Source organism: Camelus ferus, chromosome 14 (genome assembly GCF_009834535.1).
Source record: "Camelus ferus isolate YT-003-E chromosome 14, BCGSAC_Cfer_1.0, whole genome shotgun sequence".
Lineage (NCBI taxonomy): Eukaryota > Metazoa > Chordata > Mammalia > Artiodactyla > Camelidae > Camelus > Camelus ferus.
The window spans coordinates 24,526,048-24,552,958 of NC_045709.1; the positions used below are offsets into that span (position 1 = coordinate 24,526,048).

The 26,911-nt window shown below is 50.4% G+C and overlaps 1 protein-coding gene across 1 annotated transcript; it reads right to left on the minus strand.

The window, feature by feature from the left end:
• ATP12A (ATPase H+/K+ transporting non-gastric alpha2 subunit) lies at positions 1–26,908 on the minus strand. The gene is made up of 23 exons (XM_032496550.1): positions 26,784–26,908; positions 26,019–26,174; positions 23,161–23,220; positions 22,157–22,360; positions 21,359–21,472; positions 20,230–20,364; positions 20,005–20,122; positions 19,505–19,773; positions 18,124–18,322; positions 17,857–17,966; positions 16,180–16,314; positions 13,184–13,376; positions 11,320–11,495; positions 10,519–10,655; positions 8,117–8,267; positions 4,996–5,164; positions 4,756–4,910; positions 3,555–3,678; positions 3,256–3,401; positions 2,630–2,763; positions 2,389–2,490; positions 1,949–2,040; positions 1–1,869 (listed from the first exon to the last, which is right to left on the minus strand). The coding sequence occupies exons 1-23, from the start codon at positions 26,790–26,792 to the stop codon at positions 1,841–1,843; spliced, it is 3,117 nt and encodes a 1,038-aa protein (XP_032352441.1). The 5' UTR covers positions 26,793–26,908; the 3' UTR covers positions 1–1,840.
• Positions 26,909–26,911: the final 3 nt, after the last annotated feature.

The window sequence follows — 26,911 nt, forward strand, 5'->3', positions numbered from 1 at the left end:
TTTCTGGTTTGACTCTGTTATTTATTCATTTTATAAATACTTGAGTGTCAACTTTTTGCAAGAGTAGGTATGTACAATATGAAAGTTATTCCAGACAGAGTTCCTGCTGTGAAGAGACTTCTCCTTCAAATTTAACTCCTTTCAAACTGATTCCAGCCCCAAGCTAAACCACTTACAGCTTTGTGCGTCATCGACCGGCTTCTCCCACTGGCTCTGGCAGGACCAAGAGCAGCTGGCCATCACAGCTGGGGGCAGGCAGACAGCCCAGCAGGAGGAAGAGTGAGGATGGGTTACTCGTGGCCGCACTTTAGAAAGCATTGCTACCCTGTCAAGACTGGAATGAGAAGGCTGTCATGATGCTGCCTGGAAAGGGTTCCAGTTCACTGGACATCAGATTAGTCCAATGATATTGTGGCTGAAGACAGAGATTAAAAACCTGGAGAACAGCAACACTGTTTTAACTTAAATACACACACACAGTAACACAGCATATTAAAACCTATTTACATGAAGTACACTGTACCCCAAGAAAACAGCACAGAACTCTGAGACTCCCTTTTCCTGCTCAGAGACACAACCTGGCACGGTCAGCAGCAAGACATCCTTGTAAGTGAATGATGGAGAAGAGGTGGGGTGGGGGGCAGCCCCCACAATGGGAAAAGCTTACGGAGTGTAATTTTCAGGTTCTGTCAAATCAGTTTGTGCTGGGAGTGCCGCCGATGATGGAAAGGCTGTGAAAACTGCTTTCCCTAGCATGCTGCTGCTGAAAGGTGTAGCCCCCTACAGAAATTCTGAGTTAGAAATGTGGGCACATCAGATGGGAGACAAAGCAGGGATGCTGGTGAGGGAAGAGTTCAGACTATCCACAAGAAGTAAAGTGACCAGAAAAAATTAAAAAAAAAAAAAATTGAAATCACATCTCACTTTTTTGTGTCCTATGCTCTGTGTTTTATACAAACTCAAATTAATTAGAACTCCACAATCAGGCCTGGTTTTATAAGACATCTTTCACTGGAGCTCTCAACATGGGTGTGGTTACACACGAATAAACTAAATAGAAGCACAAAATGTACAGTAAGTGCTGCAGAACGCTTTGTAACTATCTCATAGGAAATGAATACGACATTTTAAACCATGGTGGACCTCCACTGAGGCTGAATCCTGGTAAATGAAAACCCCTTTGGGCCAAGGGAGCATTTGGAGCTTCGTTTTGGAGTTGGCAGAGGGGTGGAGGGTGACCTGGGAGGAGGGAGGGCACCAGAGGATTGGCCAGGTGGTGAGCAGGAATGAGGACCTTTAAGAAGGATGCCTCAGAGGCAAACTGAGGTTGTCCAGGTTGCTGGGAAGTAAACCTGTCATCACGCCCATCTCTTGCCAACGTCTTGCTGAATTAGCCTTTTTTGAGCAAGGTGACTGTGAAATAAGTTCTCCGGGGATTCACAGGGATCTCAGGGAGGCCACTGGCCTTTTAATAGGTTGTGGAGGTCTGAGCAACCTTCCCTAGAGTTCAAAGGACAGGGAGACCCCAGCAGATGCCTGGATTCCTTGAGACTGTTGAACACGGGTGAGCTTTATACACATATAAACACGTCATTCTTCCTTACACCACCACCTTGAAACCCACATATGCTTAAATAAGGAGCTAGATGTATAAACGAAAATCATATACAAACAGTTAAATCTCTGCGTTACATTACAAAACACCACTGAGTATCTTTTATACAGTTCTGTCCTCTTAAATGCATTCTGACGACGTCCCCACGGCAGCACTCGCCCAGCTGGTGGCCGGCAGATGAAGAACCCCCGCGTGAGGCTGGCAGGCTTGGGAAGTAAGGTGGTCTCAATAATACATGTTCTTATCCCACCAGCCTGCAGAGGTGGAAAACAGCAAGTCAGAACTGCGAGTCCATTGCGGACGAGCAGCCCCTCGCGGCGTGCGGCGACCTACCTCCCGGATAGAGCCGGATGAAGAGCTTCCGCGCCTCGTCGTACACCCAGATCAGGACGGCGTGCGGCGCAGCCACGAACCAGTACTGAGCCCTGGAAGCAGAGGGGAGAGTCCTGACGTCCGCGAGGCCACCTCCCTGCCTTCCTGGACACACTGCGCGGGGTCACACAGCGTAAAACTGGGCCGTGACTCCAGGAACAACGTCTGCCTTGGAAGTGGGCCATCGGGTGAGGGGAGAGGCGGGGCGGCGAGGACGGAGAACCCGTTTCCTCTTCTGAAAAGACTAGCGGTCACAGCCTCAGGCTGATACGAAGCCTGTTCCATACTACCTCTCTTGAAAGACTGGAGGGGAAAGAACCCCCTGAAACCCTAATATTCATCTAGGCTGCGACAACCAGGTCGGGGGGGCTCTTCCCTCCCCGCGGGCCAAGGAAGCTCACCGGAGTGTGGTGAAGTTCAGGGCTGTGACACTCCCCAGGCCATAGGAGAGGATCAACGCGATGATAATCTGCGAGGCGATCCCCACCCAGATGACTTTATTTCTGCAGGACACATAGGAGCAGAGCCTGAATTCGCAGGCCCACACGCCCAGTAGTCAACCCTCTTGTGCTTCAGGCGTGGCCCCCATCATCCCGGCACCAAAGGCCGAGGTTGAACCAGGAGGGTGGATGCGGGCGGTACCTGAACAGGCCCTGCTGGAAGATGGAATTCCTGCGGGTCTTCCTGATAATCAGATCTGCCAGCTGCTGGATCATGATGCCAACGAAGAAGGCGGTGTAGCCCGTCCATTCTAAGTATTTCCTCTGGTAACTCGTCTGTCAACGGCCAGAGGAAGAGGAGGCCGTGAGGCCCCAGATGGAAACTTCAGGGAGGTTTCAGTGCATTTCCATTAACCGTTACTCTTTTCCCCTCACCAAGATTGAGAGGGGATCACCTCCTTGCGTTTGGAAAGAAACATGTTTTTTTCCTTTAACCAGGTGAACAGGGAAAGATGCTGACCTAGGTGATTGGGTCCAGCCCTGGAGTTATTGGCTGGTTACCCTTCCACACCAACTGCAAGGCCAGTGCAAAAAAATGAGCTCCAGGCATCTAACTCGAGAGATTAGCTGGGCCCGGTAAAGGCAAACCGCTGTGACCAAGGGGCCCGCAAGCCCTCTTAACTGGGAAAACTGTCACCTTCTCGGTCCCTGTCCGGCCGTCTGTGGAAAAGAAAGTTCCACATCTGGGGTGACGCAGTGACAGGGGTGAAGCGGAGGAGCCGCCACAGCCCCGCCCTCACCCACTCCTGCCCGCAGCCCCGCCCTTACCCACTCCTGCCCGTAGCTGTCTTCCAAGTCGTTCACGTAGTCCTTTTCCCACTCCACCCGGAGGTTAATGAGGGCGCTGGGTTGGAAGCCCTCCTGTGCGTACACGGTGAAGTACACAAGGAAAGCTCCCAGGGCTTGCATGAGGCCTGGAAGAATGGGAGGGTCGACAAGGACATCAGAACTGCCCTGACCTCATTCTCCTTTGCTTCCTCCTCACATCCCCACCCGCCCAACCCACCAGGAAAAGTGAATTCTCGGGTGGCCCCTTGGGTGACAGGCGAGAAGCGCCCTCTGCGTACCAATGTGCAAGTACGAGTACACGGCCAGGGGCAGGTTCACCAGTCTGTCCTTCTTCTTGTGACGAGGCTTCCTGTTCATGATGTCACTCTCAGCTTTCTCATAAGCCAGGGCAACGGAGGGGATCTAGAGAAGACAGCCCGAGGCCTGAGCCTGAGCCTGAAACTCCACGCCTGCCAACCTGCTGGGGGCAGGAGGTGCAGCCGGCAGGGCCGCCAGGCTGGGGTGGGGTCACAGAACTGGTCTTCCCAGGGCGGGCAGTGGGGTGCGCCGTGCGCTGAGAACTTAAGAATCTGTCTGCTCTGTGTGATCCCAGGTGCCACTGGTTCAAAACAGCGCCAGTCACATGCACTTTCCTCTCAGAGAGGCTCTCCCCTGCTGCTCTCTCCCCCTCCCCTGCCGCTGGTCCTAGTGGTTCTTGCAGGTTCCCCTCAGAGGGCAGACAGCCTGCATCTCTAACCAGTTCCCGGGTGTTGCCTGGAAGACCCACTACAGTGAGGGCTTGGAAAGTGAGCTGACTGTAGACTGTGGATCCTCAACTCCCTTCTAAGATAAAGATGCCTCCAGCCTCCCTGTAGTGCGGTGGTTGCCTGGGTGTTGTAGGAATGAGAAGGGGGCTCCACTGGCTCCCTGCCGCCCATGTCAGCCAGACCCTTGAGAACGAATGCACAAAGCATTCTTAAGTGGATTCGCACTAGAGGACGTTACTGCAGGTCAACGTGAGGCCACACAGTGCGAATGACCACCACTTCTTACTGCACTTAGAGAGGGGCTTCTGGATCACAGATGCTTCCTAACAAGGGGCAGTTGTGGGTTATTAGCCGCTGGATCCCCAGTGGCACAGGGCTGTTCTGATGAGAGCTGCACCTTCTTAAAAGAAAACGGAGGCACATGAGCTGCAACTGACCAATGGCATTTTTTTGAAAGGTGAAGAATTCATGCCTTGAAAAGTTCGTATGTACAGTGAAGTGGTTTTAATTTCCAAACATTTGACACACCTCTCTAGCCCTTTGCTTTGAAGTGTGGTTGGGGACCAGCAGATCGGTGTCACTTTAGAGCTTGTTAGAAATGCAGAACTTCAGGCCCCCTCATGTTGAGGTTTGAGAAGCACGATTTAGTCCACCTCTTGCCCCTGAAGGTAAAGACTCTGAAGCTGACACCCCGGGGAAGTTATCAGAGCCTGCTGCCTTTCCTGCTACTTACTATATCTGTGCCCAGGTCGATGAACAAGATAGTAATGGTGCCAATGGGCAGGGGCAGGCCGGCGATGATGTAGATAAGAAAGGGGCAGAGCTCAGCGATGTTCTTGGTCAGGGTGTACGCGATAGTCTTCTTCAGGTTGTCAAAGATCAGGCGGCCTAGGCAGAGACGTTTCTGCTTACAGGACTTGCCTCTGATTTCCCTGGTGCCCCAGCCAGTAGGACCACTTGAGGCCCCACTCACCTTCCTCCACCCCTGTGACTATGGACGCGAAGTTGTCATCCAGCAAGACCATGTCGGCTGCATTTTTGGCTGCGTCAGAACCTGTGATCCCCATGGCAATCCCAATGTCTGCCTTCTTTAGAGCTGGAGAGTCGTTAACTCCATCCCCCGTCACAGCGACAATAGCATCCTGTGGGGACACGTGAGGAGGTGGGTGAGCAGCTGGGGCAGGACCAACACAGTCCCCAGTGTGTCTGAGGATGCGAGGACGGCTGGAGCGGAAATGAGGCCCGTTCGGGGTTCGGGGGAAAGATTAAGACGGGAGATCCCAGAAGAAAGACCAATGAGCTCCAGACTAGCTGTGCTGGATAATTAACCCAACGAGGATCCAAACTGGAGAGGAAGAAGTGAGACTGTCACTGCAGATGACACGTGGAGAATCCTGAAGATGCCACCAGAAAACTAGTAGAATGAATGATTCAGTAAAGTTGCAGGATACAAAATTAACATACAGAAATATGTTGTATATCTGTATACTAACAATGAGCTATCAGACAGAGAAATCAAGGAAACAATCTCATTAACAACTGCATCAAAAAGAATTAAATATCTAGGCATAAATCTAACTAACTAAATCTAACTAATCTAAATCTAACTAAAGTACTCAGAAAACTGTAAGACACTGATGAAAGAAACTGAAGGCAACACAACCAGATGGAAAGATAAACCATGTCTGTGGATTGCAAGAAGTAGTGTTGTTAAAATGACCACACTGCCCAAGGCAGTGTACAGTCAATGCAGTCCCTATCAAAATATCAATGCCATTTTTCACAGAACTACAAGAAGTAATTATAAAACTTGTATGGAATCATAAAAGCCTCCAAATAGGCAAAATAATCTTAAGAAAGAATAACAAAGCTAGAGGATCACACTCCCTGATTTCAAACTATTCTACAAAACTACAATAATCAAAACAGTATGGTACTGGCACAAAAACAGACACATAGATCAATGGAACAGAACAGAGAGCCTGGAAATAAACCCACACTTATATGGGCAATTAATCCACAACAAAGAAGTCAAGGCTATACAATGGAGTAAAGAGAGTCTCTTCAATGTATGGCGTTGGGAAAACTGGACAGCTACATGCAGAATGAGACTGGCCACTTTCTCACAGCCTATACAAAAATAAACTCAAAATGGATTAAAGACTTAAATGGAAATGTAAGATCTGAAAACGTAAAACTAGAAGGAAACGTAGGCAGTGTGCTCTTTGTCAGTCTTGGCAATATTGTTTTGGATATGTCTCCTCAGGCAGAGGAAACAAGAGCAGAAATAAGTAAGTGGGATTATATCAAACCAGAAAGCTTCTGCACAGTAAAGTCAACTATAGACAAAACAAAAAGGCAACCTACTGAATGGGAGACGATGTTTGCAAATGATATATACAACAAGGGGTTAATAGCCAACACATGCAAAGAACCCATACAACCTGACATTAAAAAATTAATGATTCAATTAAAAAAACGAACAGAGAACACAAATAGACATTTTTCCAAAGAAGACATACAGATGATCAACAGACACATGAGAAGACGCTCAACATCACCACTCATTAGGGAAACGCAGATCAAAACCACAAGGATACATCGCCTCACACCTTTGAGAGTGGCTGTTATCAAAATGACAACAAACAACAAGTGCTGGCGAGGTTGCAGAGGAAAGACAGCCCTCCTACACTGCTGGTGGGAACGTAAATTGGTGCAGCCACTGTGGAAAACAGTGTGGAGATTCCTCAGAAAGTTAAAAATAGAACTATTAGTGGATCCAGCAGTTCCCCTTGTGGGTATTTTTGTGAAAAAAGCAAAAACACTAATCAGAAAAAATATATATGCACAAGATATATGTTCAATGCAGTATTTTTTTACAATAGCCAAGACATGGAAGCAACCTAAGTGCCTGTCAATAGATGCCTGGATAAAGAGGATGTGCTGTGTGTGTGTGTGTGTGTAATATATATATATAACTCAGCCATAAAAAAAGAATGAAATCTTACCAACTACAACAACATGGATGGACCTAGAGGGTATTTTGCTTAGTGAAATAAGTCAGAGAAAGACAAATACCATATGATTTTACTTACATGTGGAATCTAAAAAACAAAACAAACGAACAAACACGACAAAACAGAAACAGTAACAGACTCAGAGAACAATCAGGCGGCTGCCAGAGGAGGGCATGGGGCACTGAGTGAAGCAGGTGCTGCGGATGAAGAGGTCAAACTTGCAGTCACACAATAAATGTCACAGGGATGAAACGCACAGCCTGGGGAAGACGGTTGGTAACTGTGTAATATCTTTGTATGGTGACAGATGCACTCGAGTTAATCGTGGTCATTTCTAAATGTACAGAAATATCAAATCACTGAGTTGTGCCACAGGAACTAACAGTGTTGTAGGTCAATTACACATCAAAAACAAACTTATAAAAAAGGAAGTCAGACTTGTAGATACTAGAGGCAGGGGGTGAGGAGAGGTAGAATTAGAGGAAGGTGGCCAAACAGTGCAAACTTCCAGTTATAACATAAATAAGTACTAGGAATGTAATGTACAATGTGATAAATATAATTAACACTGTTGTATGCTATATTTGAAAGTGGTTTAAGAGAGTAAATTGAGTTCTCATCACAAGGAAAAAAAAGTTTTTCTTTTTCTTTTATTTTGTATGTATATGAGATGGATGTGCACTGAACTTACTGTGATAATCATTTCATGATGTATGCAAGTCAGCATTATGCTGTACATGTCAAACAAACAGTGCTATGTGTGTCAATTTTACCTCAATAAAACTGGAAGGAAAAGCCCCCATGTGTGTGGCAGGCGAAAGTCTTTACCCTTTTTGTTGTATGTCTTACAATTGTACACCTTCCTATGCCCATAGCCCCCAGAGTATCACACTTCACTGTCAGAAAGCCCTGGGGAGCATGCTGGAGGGTCCCCTGGGGTAGAGGGTCAGCCCTGACCACTGGCGATGTGGGGTGGTGAGGACAGTTCTAGAGCCCTGATGGGGGCCAGGGCCCAGCACAGCACTCCCCCGGGGCGGGGGCAGACCTGGAAGGTCCCCAGGTGCTCTGTCCACCCACCTGCCTCTGACAGCCCTCCACGATGATCAGCTTCTGCTGGGGGGACGTCCGGGCAAAGACGATCTCTGAGTAGTTGGTTAAGAGCTCATCCAGCTGTGCTGGGCTCATGTCCTTCAGCTCCATGCCGGTCACCACGGCGGCCTTGGCATCCCTAGAAGGGCCAGGAGGAACTGGGTGAAGCCAAGGTGGAATGTGGCTGAAATGCTGTTCTGGCAGGACGTGGGCGGAAGCCTCTTTGATTCTCCCTGGAAGCCAGCGTCCTGACGCCCAATACTCTAGTGGGACACCAGGGCTTACGGGTAGTGGGAATATTGTGGTCTCATTTCAAGACAGCAAACTAAGCCGGACAAATAAGGCTGTTTCCTGGTACCCTACAACAGGAAAAAGCCAAGGAGCTGTTTCTTTACAGAACAGGTGAGCGATGGTACTTCCTGGGGCAATGCTTTACTCAACAAGTAAAAGGAAGGTAAAAAAAACCTGCCTGCTATATTTTGGGTCTTAGAATGCAGCTTACGTCAAAACACACAGGCAACAATTCCTTGTTGTGGTTTATTTCAGATTTATAGGGTCTACTATGCAATGTGCTATGTAGGGAGAAAGGTTCACTGAGGTCTTCTTTAAGGAAAACCATTGTGTGCTGAGTATAAAAGTAAGATTCTAAAGCCACTGATCATGCAGATCTGATGGTGCTGCCCCTGAGAAACCTCTTCTAACGGTTTCCACAGAGCTGCTAGCAGAGCCCAGGACCCCTGACTCGTCTGCAGAGCCAGGTGCAGCCTGCCTTGTCCCCTCTGGCTGCCCCCGTGGCCCACTGGACTTCTCAGTTCTGAGCCCCCAGTCTGTGCCCCGAGCTCCCAGGTCCTGCAGCCTTTGCCGGGAACGGGCCTCTCTCACTCCCTTCCCTCGGCAAACACCCCACTTTTCAGCCCTCAAATCTTAGTTTGAACGTTCTTAGGTACAAGATACTGCGTGCTTTTTTCTTTACATTTTTAACGTTTTGAGCTGTTTTTAGGTCTGTTTTTTCCTATAGGTACTAAATATTGGAATTTGAGCACCTGACTCAAAGTACAGATTTTCCTATACTCTGATTTAAAAAATGGAACAGTAAGTTAAGAAGGAAAGAGTGTTTCCTTTCTCCCCAGAGCTGCAAAAATAGTTCTTCTATGATCATGCAGCTGGAGTTGGTGAAGTGGGTAATGGAACACATTCACAGAAAGCACCCACCCTGCTCTCCTGCGGTGACTGGTATGAAAGGTAGAACCCTACTGCTTCTAAAGCAAAACAAACAACAGAAGCTCAGAGCCTGTCTGCGCAGATGAATGCTGCTTTCGCCAAGGACAGGAGCACTCAGACTTCAGATACTGCCGTGCCCAGAGGCTGTTTGGCTCTGGGTCTGAACTGCGCCTTGTTGGCTGTGCTTTATTACCTACAGCTCCGTGCTCCCAAAGGGCACGCACGCTTGGGAACTAGAGGAGGTCCTCTGCTCTTTCCCCTCCACCCCCACACGTGAAAGCCGACAAGGCCAATGACATTTATTTTCAAACTGAGACTTTGGAAGCTTTGACTTGTGTGAATGATCAACATTCCAGGTGCCTGTCCCCCCACTGCCAGCTCCTTGTCCCCATGTGCCTCCTTCACTGGACTTATCACATCACAATCAGCCTCCATTCTTCTGCACCTCTGGCTAGATGGAAGGCCCCCCAGGCACGGGGAGAGCGTCTGCTCTGCTCGCTGCTGTAGCTCCAGTGTCTAGGTATGCGGTGGTAGGTTTTCTAGTGACTGGAATGTAGTTGGCACTCAACAGTTGTCAGAAGAATTAACACACAAATGAATGGACAGATGACAGGACTAAAGGACCCACACGGTTAAAAGAATTAGGAGAAATAAGGAAAAACTGAGTCTTTCCTTAGGAAGCTTCCATTCTACTTACAATCCAATAAAAAAGGAAAGAAAAGTGTGCTTCCATAGCTACACACCACGAAGCCAATGGAATAAGCACTCAGGATGCACACCAGGGGAGTGCATGGAGCACGAGGGTTCTTGGCATTCCCGATCACACAGCTGCATCAGCGACAAGTAATTCCCCATAAAGTTTCTGTTTCAGCTTTCTCACTCTACATTAGGGCTCATGTTTTCAGATCTGCTTCACTGGGTTGAAATTTCATATAGGAAATGCAGAAAGGTAATTTTCACGGGATCAGTCCAGTGCCTGGCCCATATTAGGCGCTCAATAAAATTTTGAGTAATGAATGGATATATAAATTATAGCATAAACCAGCCTAGCATTACCCTGAGGGAAATGTTTGGCAAAAAGGGGCTTTGCTCCCAACAGCACCGCTCTTCAGAGGCAACAGGGCCCACGGGTAAGAGCCTGAGATCTGTCGCGGTGGCTCCGAGCTTACCGCTGGTTAACTTGCTCCACAGCAATGTTGAGGCGCTTTGCGATGTCTTCTACGGTCTCGCTGTTGGCCGAAATTATCCCCACACTCTTGGCAATAGCTTTGGCCGTGATTGGATGATCACCCGTAACCATAATGACCTAAAACACAGTGAGAAAGGCAGGTGGACGGTTAGGAAGCCAGCTGACCGGAGTAGGGACATTCAGGGTCGCCTACTACAGCTTGAGCACGATTAGTGACAACTGTGGTCTGCCCTCACGGGTGGTTCTTGATCTCTAGGTCAAAGAAACAGCTGTCCTTGAAGGATACACTGGTCCCACTCGATCTGTGCTTGCTCCTGAGCTTCTGACATTTCCTCTCCTGACAGTAAATGAAGCCCTTCCCTTCGACGTAACTTTATCGGTGCAAGGGCTGGTAGGCGTCTCCTCGGGCAGCTTCATGTTGCTCCGACAGTCTTGGAGTCAACATGGTCATGGAATTCACATGGATTCTGGAAGCTGCACCTCAAGATTAAGTAATAAAACCCTTTACTGTCTCTCAAGGTCTAGGTGAGATAGGGCCGCCTCATGGCACAGGGAGACAGACAGCTTTCTCCTCACAGCAGTTACTCTTGTGGTTTATACCACACAGACGCAATCATTTTGCTTTCAGGGGACAGTTCCTGAAAGTATAGTAAAAGTAGAAATTAAAAAAGGGGAATTGTGATATTTGGTTGAAGACACCTAAATACTCTCGTGACAAATGTTCTTGGCAAGGGACACAACGTGAACAGAGGGCTTGCTGGGTCAGGAAGATTAACCCCACCTTGATCCCCGCGCTCCGGCATTTGGTGACTGCATCAGGAACCGTGGACCGAGGTGGGTCAATCATGGATAGGAGGCCCACGAAACAGAAGTTGGAGGTAGGGAAGTTCATCGCGTCTGTATCAAACAAGTAGGTTTCTGGAAACTCATCTGCTGGCAGGTAGAGATGACAGAAACCTGAAGCAGGTATGAATTGGGGAGTCAATGAAACTAGGATAAGAGATGACAAAAGAAAGAAAACACATTTTCATACACTCTCAGGCCTTTATATTGAACCAATACTTTGGCGTTTACCAGAATTATTTAATTCCTTCAGTTCCATAACACACGTTGTTTCTAGGAAAGACATACTTCATCCAAAAATACTTCACTGTGTGCCACTGGGGTCTCTGTTGTGTTCTGGAGATAGACCAAGAGCGAACAGCCTTTACTTCTGCAGATGCCCCACTTCAGTGGGGAGACAGAGACATGAGAACCGGGAAAGCCGTCACCAAGGAGGTCACGTGAGCTGACTCTTGAGAGAGGAGTCGGACATTTTCCAGGGGAAGAAGGGAGGACCGGGGTGGGAAACGCTTTGGTTTTTGGCAGAGATAGCAGCGTGTGCTCCTGTACAAACCAGGGAAAGAACCTGGGGCGTCAGGGGAACACTGTGACACTCTTCCCGGAGAGGCGGGGAGAACCGCTGGGCACTCAGAGGGCGCCCGCCTCTCGCAGGTCAAGGGAGGAGGGGTTCCCTAAGTCGGGTGTGACACCCAAGGGTGCGTTACTTTCTCAACCGCTTTTACATCAAATTTATTCTCAGCGTGGCACTCTGCCTTACACATTTCACGTTTCAGCAAAACACAGGCTTTGGGAGGTCAACCGACCGTGGGGTTCCTAGAGCATCTGGTCAGAAGGGTCGCGGCCCCGCCTTGAAAAGGTCGCCTGGTGCTGTGGGTTATTTAAGGCTTGCGTCCAGCTTCATCACCTCATTTATGCATTTTACTTGCTTTAAAAACTCAAATATCCCTTAGAAACACACATTCCACAGATTCCATCTCTACTGGCAAGAACTGTCATGATGTTTAATGAGCCTTGCCATCAACTCTGAACTCCTGGCACCTTGAGTTCTGCAGCTCAGAGGTGCCATTCTGTCAACCCTGGTCCTCACGACAGCGTATCTCATGACACCACACACAGGTCCTGCCACCATGGCTGTGCGACCACGGATCCTCCCACCTTTAACATCCCGTCTCAGATACTGGCAGTAATTTTTCCTAATTACTAAGCAGGAAAAGTCAACATTTTTGAAAACTTACTTTTCCCCTCTAAGTAGTTGCTAAGTCCTACCAGTTCTGCCTCCACAGTCTTATTGGGTCAAATATCCCCCCTCTTCCACCTGAGGGGGGACAGCACCTCCTGCTGAGACCCACACCTCTACTCTCCCTCCTGCCGCCAAGGACAATCCTCTAGGAAACACTAGCTCCCAAAAAGCCTTTCGTGGCTCTGCACTGGCTGCAGAGCGAAGCCCCAGCCCCTCCCGCCGCAGCCACCCCACGTCACCACCGCCAGCTCCCCTTCCCAGGGTGGCGTCCCCTCACCTAGCCATCCCAGCCATTTCCACCTCTGTACTTCAGCTACATTGTCCCCCCACCTCCCTCCAAGTGTTGTCACTCAAGGACCAGATTGAAATGTAGCTCCTCCCCTCAAACCTCCCCAGATTTTCCTGGTGGGGAAGTGACCCCACCCTCCCTGGTGATATCAGATGGAGGGTCTTTCTTGTTTGCTCTCCTTGCTCCTTTCTGTGGTTCGAGTGGATGCCAGCGCTCCTCTGCTACATCATGACCCCAAGGCATAGAGCCTTGGGTAAGGGGTCGGGGGCTCACCCAGCACGCGCTCCCCCAGGCCTCCCAGCTCCATGTATGCTGTGTGGAAGGCCTTGGCGGTGCTCTGGTCCAGAGGCTGCTCCTGGCCGTGGACCATGATGGTGCTGCATTTCTCCAGGACCCGCTCAGGGGCCCCTTTCATCACCAGGAGGAAACGCTTGTCGTCGGGGTCGTCTGTCTCGTGTATGGAGAGCTGTGAGGGAGGAGCCGAGCGTGTTAAGTACTGCGTGTCCCTGGCATCGAATGTGATACCGTCTGGACTCGCAACAGCCTGAATCGTAGATGTTTTAATCAGCAACACACTAGCATTAATGACACCCCTTTCTCTGCAAGGCTACTTGTCCTCGTGTGTAAGGAGGGGAGCATTCTCTGCAGGCAAGCTCCTTCTTTCTACCTCGGGCCCCAGTTATGTGCAGAGATCTGGACTCCGTCCCGGCCCAGAAGGATGCCCTGAGTTTGGATCCAAACTAAGTGCAGCTTGTTTCTCAAACACAAACTGGCAGCTTTACTGAGGGCAGATGTGACTGTCAGCCTACGAAGCCATCTGTCTTGAACAAGCTCTCCTGGGGTGACTGTGGGGCAGGAGGGCTGTGAGCCTGCCTCTCTCACCTGCTACTGTGAGAGCGGCCTTCAGACCCCACCAGCCCGAGCTCAGGCGAGCTGCGGGCCTCTCTGTCTCCATGTTGGGCCAGCTTTACTGGATGCGGAGAGGGCAGGGGTGGGGGGCTCTCATCACAGGCCTCTGGTAAGTAGCAGGCATCACAACTTCACTGTCAATACCCTTTGACCTAACAATTCTGCTTCTAGATTCATCACAAAAGACAGGCAGGAAAACTGTGAAAAAATGCACAGATGATAATAAAGTGGCTAAGTGTCATGTAGCCCTGGCTGCGTGCCAGGGGCTCTTCCAAGCCCCTGAAAGGAATCTTAGGAGCTTGGATTGTGGGAGAGAATGAGTAAGCTGAGAAGAAAAATTCTACCATTTTGGGGTTATCACTTGATTCCAAATCAGTAGTTTTTAGAATTTTGGATATCAGAGATGAGTACAAAAAAAATGTAGAGGGCAAACATAGGTTGCAGCCTTTTTTTTGTACAGCCAAGTAAAGACAGTAGAAAACCCACTAATTAAACAGACTGAAAACCCCCCATCATTTTCTCAAAGGTAGGGCATTTTAACACTTAAAGTAGGAATAATAAACACATTTATTACGTGTGCCATTCTGAGTGCTCAAAAATTAAATGGACTCATTTAATTCTCAAAACTATGGCTGTGGGTACCATTATCATCACCTTTTACAAGGGAGGACTCTGAGATGTGGAGAGGTTCAGTGACTTGTGCGAGGTCACCACTAACAGGAGGCTGAGCTGGGACTTGAATTCAGGCCCCAGAGTTCCTGTCCTAACCATGCAGGACAAAAAGGATAATCTTTTGAATTCATCTCTATGCAAAACTTTATAAAATATTGTCCTAGTTTTCTAATTTGCCATAAAGTATGGAAATTATTTTCATGGACCATGTCAGTTTGGGGAGTTGCTGTTCTAAGACCAATAAGACACAGACTTTCCACCCTGTTTCCTTTGGTTGAATGACACTCAGAAGCCTTCCACGGTCAGGACATCGCATCATCTTACTTCGGTGGAGCGTTGCTCGTGTGTGGATACAAAACGGCACTAGCAGGGTCCAGAGGCTCTTTGGCCTCTTCTGCAGGAACCCCTCTCCTTTCTAGCCCAACTCTGTCTCCTTCAACATTTTGTACGTGAGGCCTCACAGAACCTGCTTTTCCTCACTTCTCACATGATGAGGAAAGTCTTCTCTGGAGGAGATGGAGCCGCAGCAGGCGTCTGCGTCTTGTTCCTGACTGGAAGGTCACCTGACCTGGTTCTGAAGAGCACAGACTCCTGGCTCTGGCCCTCCTGGCTGCGGACAGTGCTGGGCGCCCCCCCTCCCCACCACCTGCTGAGCTGTGTGAAGTGAGGGGCTCAGGACGTGTGGGAATTGGCCCATGACATCTACCACTGCTGCTGTCACTTCAGAACCGTCACTCATTCTATTTCCACTCTTGTTTTGAACAGAGGTCTGATTTCCTCTGTATCTTACATCATGCATTTTGTTAGTCCTCTGCTTTGCTAACCACAATTCTTTATGGGTCAATTATCCACAATACAGTTACTTTCCAATCCTAAGTTCTTTCCAAAAAAATGTGTGGGTAGTCACCAGAAACTTGGTCATCCTATTTGCATAACTGACTGCTATGCCAAGACCAAGTCACGACACTCCGCTGTCAGCTTTGGAGTCTACGGGGATCCCCACCTGAAGCAGACCCTGGGCTACAGACTGTCCTGTGTCCTAACATGAGATAAGACAGTCGACTGCCGGCCACCCAGGCATGAGGGGAAACGGGGCCCTGTGCACTGCTGGAGGCGGAGCTGGAAAGCTCTTCATGAAGGGCAAGCCTTGCTCACATGCCCTGAAGCAAACCGTCCTGCCTCTGTGTCGTGGCACAGAAAGCATACACTCAGGAGTCAAACAGCTGTGTGAGACTGCTCACATCCACGCCTCCCGTTGCCTCTCCTGTCGGCTGGGGTCACTTCGCCCTCCCGCACAGACGTCTTGTGAGGATCAAGGGCCTGGCACAGAGGCAGGTGTGGCACTGCTCTCCCCACCTTTTCCTCGTCCTTCGGGACGAGGTGGCTGTCCCTCACTTGTGCCAAGGTCACCCAGCGGGCTGGTGGTGTGTGCGCATGCTGAGAGTGGGGGTCACACAGGTGGCTCATTCATGGGAACAGCCAGGCCCGGACAGGATCTGCGCCTTACTTCAACTCCTCCACTTAGGTCAGGGAAACCTGTTCTGGGTTTACCAGATGCCCAGGCCCTGCCTTCCTGAGGACTAGTTTTGAAGTCAAGTACTATTCAAAACACAGATTCACCAAAGGACACGTACAGGTAGACATGCTGCTCTGGTGTTGATAGAGATTCAGTTGTGAGGAAGACTCACCTGAAATTTGTTGGTTGAGTTAAAAGGGATTTCAGCTACTTTGCGGTTTCTTTCTCTAACTTCCATCACATCACCCAAAATCACCTCTGAGAATTTCAAAAGAGCAGACTCTGAGGCGTCTCCAACCACAACTTTCTGCGAACCAAAAGGGATAAATACTTTCAGCACATAATCTGGTTTTTGGTAATTATTTTCAAGGACCCAGCATGTAACCCAAGCCTCCTTTCTACCTAGAGAGAGAGAGCAATCACACCACGGTCAGTGACTGACTAAGACCACGGTGATGCTGACTGCAGGGTGGTGCCAGCTGCTGGCAGCAGGGAAGCTCAGAGCTCTCCCAGAGCTGGAAGTTTTCATGAAAAATGCAGTTACGAACTGTATCTTGAAAGACAGGTGAGTTACCTATAGACAGAGAAGCAGAAGAAAGCCTTCTAGGAACCAGAATGCCGCGAAGGAAGGCACGCCGTGGGGAAGTTCTGTTGTGAGAGCTGGAGACACAGGTGGATGTGGAGGGTGTGCTGGATGCCCCTGAAAGGCAGGCTGAGGTCTACACTTGAGAAGCAGAAAACAGAGAAGCATGGGCAGTTTCTGAGCAAAGTTAGGTGAAGCAGGTCATCAATGTAGTATTTAAGGAAAGACTGGGGGAGACAGAAACTGGAATCATGGAGGCCAATTAAGAGGTTTAAGACAATTATTTAGAAACAAGGTACTAGCGATAACAGAAATGAATAATTACAGATATTTTGAAACAAGAATGATAGGACTTGGTGATTCATTAGCTATTTGGAAAGGAGAAAGGTAAAGATGGCTTCAAAATATTTGGGCCTGGGTGACAAGTAAAATGATTCTGCCATAGAAAAACAGAAAATTTGGGACAAGATATTAATTTGGAGCCAGTCTGGGTACAGGTGGAAGGGCCCAAGTATAATCTGTTGAGAGTCTAACATGCACACTTCCAGGTGGAAACTCACAGCTATCTGGAGACCCATGGAGTTTGGGTGAGAAATCAGAACTGGAGACAAGGATTTGAAAGATAGAGACAGAGAAGTGACTGGCCAAAAGGAGAATTAGAGGGGGCTGATAGAGAAAGAAAAGCAAACAGAAAACATAAGAAAGTAAGAGTCAATGAAGGAAACAGATGGTACGTGGAAAAGCCAGGAGAACACAGCCTAGCAACTCACTGAGAGGGAGAGAGGCAAGGAGGAGGACGGAGGGGAGGGGAGAGTTTGTGTTTGGAAGTGCAGTTACACACCAGAGCTCCGTCCGTTACACACCAGAGCTCCGTCCGTTACACACCAGAGCTCTGTCTGCAGCCGAGAGGACTGTGCTCTGAGGCCAGTCCTTCTATTTCCATCCCATTATGTTTGAACTGGTGAATGGCACTTGCATAATAAAGAAACTTTGATTATATCTTCTTAGCTGGTAAAGAAGTTAGGAAAGTAACTTAAAGGCACATTCACTTTCTGGAATGAAACAGAATTTTCAAAAGGCCTAAATGAACATTCTGAGGACTCTTAGATTTCTCGGAGCAAGTTACAGTGAAAGAAGTTTCCTGCAGGTCTCGTGATTGGACTTGCTCTTACAGTTCAGACTTTACTCAGTTGGAGAGATTAAGTCAAGCACCAGGTCAGAACAGAGAAAGGCTGTGACGGATGACTGCACGTGCGGACCCTTCACCTTCATGACGGGGACGCTCTCCTGGCCGGGTCTGAACTCAGCTCGGTTGCACAGCGTTATTATCTTCGACAAGGAGGCCCAGGTTGCAGAGCTTTGGTCGAAGGCTTGATCTGGAAGCAGAAGGACAGCGATGCCGAGGATGCTGGGCGTGCCGGTCATGAGCAGCACCGCTCAGCCCGGCCAGGCCGCGGACCAGCGTGGTCTGTGCGGCTCAGCCCCTCCGCGAGTCCCCAGCGGGGCGCAGACAGGGCGCGCCAGGAAACTCACTCGAATGGGCTTCACTAGTGTCCGCCACAAAGACCTGGTTGTCGAACCACAGGTGGGCCACGGTCATCCTGTTCTGGGTCAGAGTCCCCGTCTTGTCCGAGCAGATGATGGAGGTGGATCCCAGGGTCTCCACCGCCTCCAGGTTCTTCACCAGGCAGTTCTTCTTGGCCATCCGCTTTGCAGTCAGGGACAAGGCCACCTAGGCAGCAGAGAGAGAGAGACAGAGAGAAGGAGGCTTTAAGAAAAATCGGGTTCAAACATGAAGAAACAGAGCTGGACTAGTTCCAGGTCCCGTTCCAGATGCAGTAAAGCTTCAGACCCAGAGGCTGATGAAACACAGAGTGCCCTTCTTTTATTAAATATGGGACCCTTTTTTGGTCCCTTTACCCCTTGAGGAAGTGATCCTGAGGGGCCTGCAGATAGCAAAGCCAGGCGAGGTCACTGCCACCAACACTCGGGAGTCACCACAAAGGGGCTTTGGCTGCCGAGCACCTGTGGCTTGCAAGCAAGACTGTGGGAGGTGGACTTTGACCTTGGGGCCAAAGAGCTTGCCCCCGGGGGCTCACTTGTTTCTTTGGGGAAATCAAGAAGCACTTGTTTCACTTTAAGAGCTCCAGATTATAAAGATTCTTAGCTCCCTCTCAACTCCCCACGTCTCAAAGGGTTCTTTTGGCTCCAATTCCATCAAATTACTATCTGCTGGAGTCAGGGGAGCCCTGGGGTCAACAACTCCTCTCCGTCCTTGCTCAGGACAATACCAAGCTGCCTTCACCCGGAACTGGAAAGATGAATCCCTCTTCTGGGGCCTCCACAGCAGAGGCGGGGGCGGGGCCCTGTGTGCAAGGATGAGTTAGGCTCTCCCTTCAGAGGGAGACTTAGAGCTGAAACTGGGGGAGGGGGCAAGCAGGAAAGGGCTGAATTGCTCTGCAGGAACACGGGTGTGTGTGTGTGTGTGTGTGTGTCTGTCTGAGAGAGGGAAGAGAAAAGAGGTAAAAAATGTGTCTAAATTCTTCAGTTGCAGGAAATGCCAAAGAAATTATTATTTTCCTTTAAGAACTGTGGAAACATGGGGAAGGTGTGGGGCTTCTAGAAAATCTGTAAATGGTGCTTTGAGACTGTCTTATCCAGCTCTTAAGGGGCAAAGTATCATCCATAATTTGCAAATGGATCTCCTGAAAGTGAAAATATAAGGTTTTCAAGGGCAAAGCATTCACATGTTAACAACATCTCAACTCCTTTGTCCCTCTAAGAAGCAGCCCATCCTGAATGGCCTGCGGTCGTCCCTGACAGCGTGAACTCGGCTGTGCAGGAGCTCGCCCAGCACAGCAGAACGGCCCGTGTTAGCAGGGTCAGGGTGTGGCCTCCAGCAGCACAGACTCACAGTGACAGTGGCCAGGAGACCCTCAGGCACATTGGCCACAATGATGCCAATGAGGAAGATGATGGAGTCCAGGACCTGATACTTCATGGACACCGCGATGATGAAGAAAAGGACGCCAATGGACACGGCCACTCCTGCCACAATGTGAACAAAGTGCTGGATCTCGATGGCAATGGGTGTCTTTACATTCGTGACTCTTGAAGCCAGCGAGGCGATCTGCCCGATGACGGTACGGTCACCCGTGTTGATGACCATGCCAGTCGCCGTGCCTACAGGTGGAGCAGACATTTTATTGCAGGTCCTCAGCTAGGACCTCTCTTTGGTGGCTTATGTGGTCAATCAGCACGTGACATTACAAAGGTCAGACTCCAGGCTCTTCAATTCATGTTTTCTCTTGGGAAAGCTTTGTAGCAAGATGTGGTAAACAGACAAAACCATAAAGCCTAAAGAGGGAGAAGTGGTATGGGTGAAACGTGCGTCCCTCCAGCGGCTGGACTTACCTTCCAGACAGGTGGTCGAGAAGAAGCTGATGTTCTTTGTTTCCAGGGGGTTCTCGTGTGTAAACTCGCAGGAGCGGGGCTGGGGCTCAGACTCCCCAGTGAGAGATGAATTATCTACCTAGAAATTTGGAAGAAAGTTCAAGAGTAGGCACCTGTTCTCTGCCCTCTTACACTGAGACCTGGAAAGACAAAAGCACGCTCCTCAGGATGTCCCATGGTACCCACCTTACACCCCTGAGCAGACAGCAGCCTGATGTCCGCAGGGATCTGGTCTCCTCCTTTAATCTCCACTATGTCGCCCACCACCAGCTGCTCTGCTGGAATTGTCTTCTTCTCTGAGTCTCGAATGACAAGAGCTTGCTGGGAAAGAAAACCACGACCCACATCTCAGATTCCCTCCTGGGATGATGCTGACCTCCGCCACCCTCACCAAATCCACAGACTGAGGTACTGGAACCCACAGCTGTCAGAATGGCAAAAAATGAAACAAAGACTTTTACTTTGGGCCTGAAGACCCTAAGAACTATTTTTTCTTGAGTTGGAGCTCATAGAGATAGTCTTGGAACCAGAAAATGCTGCTATGGGCAGATATAGCAAAGCGACAGCCCTGGGCCTGACGGAGAGGGAAACAGTTAAGGATGAGTGGTCCTGGCTGGGATGTCCAGGAAGAATCCTGGAGGTTAAGCCACAGGGTTTAATAATCTTACTCAGGTTAGGAAAACTTTAATGGAGTTGGAGATGGACCTCCGCTTGGTAGCACAAAAGATTCCACCCAGAGTCCCTCCACTGGCAGCTCTGCGGCCTGGGACAGTGCAGCCTTCCTGCAGCACTGACAGTGGGGCAGGTGCTCGGTCTCCCTGGAGGACACCTCCTGGGTTCGGGTGGGGGGAGGGGTGCTGGGGCCTCCCACGCTGAGAACGTCTCGGGGCAACACGCAGTGAGGCTCAGAAATGGCAGTAAACATGGTCACAGGTAAAGAATCGACCTCCTTGGCTGCCAGTGGACACTCCTGAACCACAGGAGTTCGTCCTCAGAACCGCCTCAACCTCTTTTGTCTTAGCGGCTCTCCAGCGCTGAGGAGCAGCGACGGGAGATGCTGTGGTGCCTAATGATTCTGTCCTGCTTTACTTCTGAGTGAGCATTTTCCTCTCTCTTACCTCTTGGGTCATCTGAAGACCCTGGGAGGAAACAGCGGTTCACGGAGATTAGGCCTCTTGCTCAAGACCTCTCAGACAGCAAAGATGGGGCCAGGGCCTGAGCACGGCCCTCTGCCTCTCAGGCCCCAAGCTCCTCCTCACCAGGTGCTTGCTCACCCGACGTCTCGCAGACGCCAGAGAGGGGTGGTGCCACTCACCTGTGGAATCATCTTATGGAAGCTGGCCATGATGTTGGTGCTTCTGGCCTCTTGGTAATAAGCAAAGATCCCTGTTAGAATAACCACCAGGGCAAGCACGGAGCCCAAGTACACCTGGGTGAGGAGGACAGGCGTCAGTCAGAAAAGCAAGCATCAGGAATGAGCCAGATCCTAGGGCCAGGGCTCCACGGGACAGTGAGAGATGACAGTTGTATCTAATTAAATGGCGAAGAGTAAGTGACATGGCTGTGCAATCTGTCACCCCAATAAGACCCCGGGCACCCCGGCAGTCCTTCCCCCCTCCAGCCCCAGCCTTGGCCACCACCAATCTGCTTTCTGGACCCAGGGTCCATCTCCTCTGGACACTTCCTGTCAATGGACCGAACACTATGTGCCTGCTGCACCTGGCTTCTCTTTCTCAGCATCATGTTGGCCAGTTCAGTTTTGTGGTTTGGTGCTCAGTTCGCAGCAGGCACAGATGCTCTCCGTGGTAAAGGGAGAGTCAGCTGCGAGGAGAGAAGGCCCATGGATACTTCACATGGATATCGATATTTTTCCTCACTTAGGAACTTACAGCGTACCTCTCTCTCCCTTAAAAATTCATGCTCATACTGCCTCTGACACATCAGAAAGTCAGACAGAATTTCTGTCTTAACACTGGGAAATGAGTGATTTTTCCCAAACCCATGCAGTGGCTGATCAGCGGCAGCCCCCTGACTCCAGCCCAGGATGCGGCCCATGGAAGGAGGCCTGCTCCCCTGCCAGCAGCAAAGCCAGGAAGGAGCCCCCATGTCTTACGTTGTCCAGGGAGGAGGCCTTATTGCTGGAGTACTGGATCCCATAGGCGATCCAGCAGAGGACGGCCCCTATCCACAGCAGGATGGAGAATCCCCCCACCATCTGCTTCAGGAACTTGACAATCTCCGGGGTCTCCTTGGGAGGGGTGAGGGCATTGGGCCCATTGCGAGCCAGGAGCTCAGCAGCCCGGGCGCTGGAGAGACCCTGAGAAAGCCGACCCAAAGAAATAGGAATTAGATATTTCTCCCCCCCGGGTGGGACATCACACTTCTGCAGTTGTGGGTGGCGGTCACTACATCCGAGTTCAATCACTGTGCCCTCCAGGGAGCCTCCTCTGGTCAGAATCCATCATTCAGCATATCCTTCAAACCTTCCACACGCCATCTGGGTGGAACAGAGTGGGTGTCATGACACCCCCCTACACACCTGCATCCCCACCCAACTGCTTACTCCTCAAGCCCCGGCATCGCCACTCCTCCCCACCCCTCACTGCAGCCCAGTGGGTCACAGAGTAGGTACCTTCGTTGACTTGAACAGATGTATCCAAATCTGATGTTAAGACACCAAAACTTTTGAAATTTGAGTTTGAATCCTCAAAAGGAAGCAGAGCTTCCATGGTGGGGATTTTGAGAGACACACCAGGTGCCCTGCTGCCACCCTTCCTTCTCAGGCCGGGCTTGGAGAAGACCCTCACACATCCTGGGCACAGGGTTTAAAAGCAACCTCTGACCATGACAGCAAGGAAGCGTCTGAACCTTTGGGGTTCCCACAGGTTTCCGACAGTCACAGAGACCCCTCGATGACCCAGCACAGGCTCAGCAGGGGGCTCTGCCGGCTCTGGAGGCTGCCCCACTTCCACACGGCGGTGGGCACGTGGGATTCTCACAGCTGCAGCTGCAGGCCACTCATCCTGAAGGTGCTGTATTCTGCACCCCCCACCCTCCACAGCCTTCTTTGTATAGCCACAGGGATTCTCTCCCATCATGAGTTCTCTGATGACTTACCATAGTGATGTTTGTACCATATTTCATTTCCAGTTCCTCACTGCTGAGTTTGTGGTCATCCTGAATCCCATGAAAGGAAGAACAGAGTGAATTAGATAATTCCAAAAGACTGAAACTCGAAGCCTTGACAAGCCCACGAAAGCTGGGAGTGGCACTGAGGATGGGAGAGGGGACAGGAAGTGTGGTAAAAAGAAAGAAGGCTTTGTGCCAGGTAGCTACTGCTACAAGAGGAAAGAACCCTGCTGCAGGAGAGGTCACTGGACAGGAGGTTTCTGGCCACCCCTGAAGAGTTCAGACTTAATTTGCCATCTGTCATGTAGCAGCTGTCTTTAGTTTTTATGAACAAAGCAATGCATTTCACTTCAGTCTGATCTTCAGCACATGCAAATCCTAGCACACCTGCTGTCCAGGCACTCTGATCTAGACACTTAACTCGGACGCGAATTCTGGTTAGGGTGAGGAGCAGTGCGTTCTGACAGCTCTTCCCCAAGCAGCCCTCTCGGGGTAGGCCGTCTGGGAGGGAGAAGTTGGCCTTTTCTTATTCCAGTCCTTAAGACTCAGTTCACAGGCAGAGAAACCCTGCAGATTAAGAACCTGCCAAATAAATACCAGGAGGGCCCACACTTGCTGATTTTGCCACAGAATCATTAGACTAAAGCAGAGTTTCTCAACCTTGGCATTATTGACATTTTGGGCCAATAGATTCTGTTGTGAGCTTCCACCCACCAGCACCTCCCTTGAGAAGGGATAACCAGGAATGTCTCCAGACATTCCTAAATGTCCCCTGGGAACAAAATCCTCCTCTCTTCTCTGGGCTAAAGGACTAGAAACCTCTCCCTGTAGCAGAAAACCCAGGGGTGAGCCTTCCTCACCCCACCGAGAAAACCCAGCACTCAGGATAAACCCTGATTGTCCGAAACAAAAACTGATATTGTGATTGGCACCAGAACATCTCTTTTCTTAAGAACATGCAAAAGAGTTTCGTGCCCTTTTCTCAGCCGGACCTGCTGTGCCCGTCCACCCACTGTACCAACACCAGCTGCCTGTGATAGTTCTGGGGGGTCAAAGGTTAAGATGCAGTTCTGGGCACACCATGCCAGGTTCTGGGAAAACAAAAAGTAACAGGTGGTTGGAACCATTGCTTTCAAGGATGGACCTCAGAATTTCAGTGGCCTGTACTGCGACACCCTTCTCCCGTTAGCCTGGCTCTGGGAGGGGAGCAGGGCGGGTTGTGAGTGTGGACTCTGCCAGGACAGCGCAGGGCAGTACCAGGTGGCTCAGGCTTGTGTCTTCAGAAGCCAGGGGCACTGCGCTTCTCATCCAGGTTCTAATTTTCTGGAAGGGTCAGGATGCGAGCGCGCACCCCTGTACGTGTCACAGATTACAGGGTTCTTGTGAGAAGGGTGTGAAAAAAGAGGGAAAGAAAACGTTTCCCTCTCAGCGAGGAAGCAAGGGAACACTCTGGCCAGTACTGTGGAAGTTACTTTTCTATATTCTACACCTTCATAAAGTGCTCAAATCTCAAGGGAGATTCTCATTACAATTAACAAGCATATGAGAGAATGGATATATATTCATGTTATAAATTGCAATTTCAAGTAAGACTAGCTATGTCTTCACTCCTGCATACTGGAGACACACAGGAAACAAGGGTGACTACCACCGTCTGGTGCCGGGTGGAGTCTATCTCCTGCTTTCTTTCACTTAATCCTCTTAACGATTCTAAGAGGTAAGTACCATTTTTAATTCCAGTTTTTCAGCATAGGAAACTGAGCTTCGTCAAACTTGGATTTGAATTCAGGCCAGTCCACTTACAGGTCTTAAATATGTGTGGACACATGCCTAGTGGTGTGCTGCTAGCCATTTCATGAACTCTCCAGGAAAAACAAATAAAAAGCTCTGATCTGTAGCGTCTGCCGATTTCTCACCGTAGCCACACTTAAGTTACCAACACAATATTAGTCAGCTTGCCAAATTCCTGAATATTTAACTGGGGGCTCTCTAGCACACGTGAGCCCACCCCACCAGATGCTCAAAGAATCACAGCCTCAAAGTCTGCAGTGAAGTGCAGGGCCAATCTAGCACCATCGTAGACTCAGCGTGGAAGCCTCCCATTTGTGCTCCTGAGATGTGATCTGTCACGTTGCAGGTCTCGGCTGGCCAGCTTTAACAACCCCCAAGTTCGTCCTTAGTGGTAATGGTGTTGCCCATCCACAAAGCACTTTAGTCACAACATGCGCTTACTCTTATCCCACATTCCCCCCTCACACACCCACGCAAAGTGTTCATTTCCCATTTTACGTAAAGAGAATGGAGCTTCAGTGAACTTGGGTAGTCTGCTCCCAGTCACAGATCAGTCCTGGAGAACTGGAACCTCAGTTGAGCCTAAGGTTGTCTGAATCCAAACCCAACATTCTCACCACTGAAATTCTTTCTTGTGGGGCAAATAAACCCAGAAACCCAGCAAGGTTTAGTGCTTTCAGTTTTCCTCCTGGGTGGTTCTGGCTAAAATAGTTTAATCTTATCAGCTAAAATCTGGCAAGTGGTTACTTATATCTCAATGCAGCCACCAGGAAGGAGAGAGGTCTGGGCCGAGCCTGCAGGGACTGGAATCAGAGCCTCATCCCTTGGGTTCTCCCTGGGCGTGCCTGCCGCCTGAATGCAGGAATCTTTAGAGGGCCTGACCCACTGGCAGATAGTATCACATCATTTTTTTTTTTCCAGCAAGGAAACAAATCTCAGGGATTTTCACATTTTTGAGACTGATTTTTCTTTTTTAAGAGGTGGGTTGCGGGGGCACTCAGGGGGAGGGCAGGGCTTAGCGGCACCCCTCTGGCTTAGGGACCAAATCAACTGACCAGATCAAGTTCCTTCTTAAGCTCCTCTTTCTGCTGATCCTTCCTGAGCTCCCAGCGGTTCTTTCTCAGGCCCTTGTGCTTCCCCTTGTCATCCCCCCTGTCTGTTTTCTCCACATCGTTCCTTCCACTGAGCTCCACGGAGTAAATTTCCGTTTTCTGAAAGAGAAGCAGATCCGAGGTGGGTTTTCTGAAGAGGTGCAGCGGGCCCACCACTTAGGGACCTACAGGGAAGGGCAGTCCTCCCCCTGTCCCTCCTCTGCAGGAGTGGAGAGCTGCTCTCCGCCTCACCTGCAAACAGCAGCTCCGCGCGCCGGCCTTTCCCCTCCGGCCCTCCGGTGGAGGGCAGGCTGGGTGGGCACAGGCGTCTCCCCAGGGCACCCCTCCCGGGGGTGGGGGCGTTACTTCCCTCAACTCGACAAGATCCCTCCAAGAGGTGGCAGGGTCTCCGTGTTCCCCACAGGGCTCACCGTTTCAAGGGTTGGGGTACCTACTGAACCCCTGAAACACAGTGGCCAAGGCGGCTTGAAGACCACAGCGCACCGCGTAGTCACCAGCCCAGCGCCACGCTCCGGATCGGAGCTGTCCCCGGACCCCTGGCGCCCCCTCCCCGCGTTCGGGTTTGGGTCTTCACCCGGCCAGCCCTGCGGTCCCCGCACAGGCGCTTCGGGAGAGAAGCTGACCGGGGGAGCGCGGAGCGGAGCGGAGCGGCCCTGCCCCTCCCCTGGCCCCGCGCGTCCGCGCCGCGCCGCGCCGCGGCGCACGCACCTGGCTCATGGCGCGGGCGGGGGTCCGGTCGGGCGGGGGTCCGGGCACGCGGCGGGGTCCGGCGGCGTCCGAGGCTGGCGGCGGGGTCCTCGCTCCTCCGGCCGAGCGCCAGCCCAGCCCGGGAGGCT

Excerpts from the sequence above, each read along its gene's own strand:
- ATP12A (XM_032496550.1), bottom strand. Across the intron at positions 19,774-20,004 it reads CTCGACCACCTGTCTGGAAG|GCACGGCGACTGGCATGGTC; the intron begins GTAAGTCCAGCC and ends CTCCACCTGTAG. Across the intron at positions 5,165-8,116 it reads TGGAGGGCTGTCAGAGGCAG|GATGCTATTGTCGCTGTGAC; the intron begins GTGGGTGGACAG and ends GTGTCCCCACAG.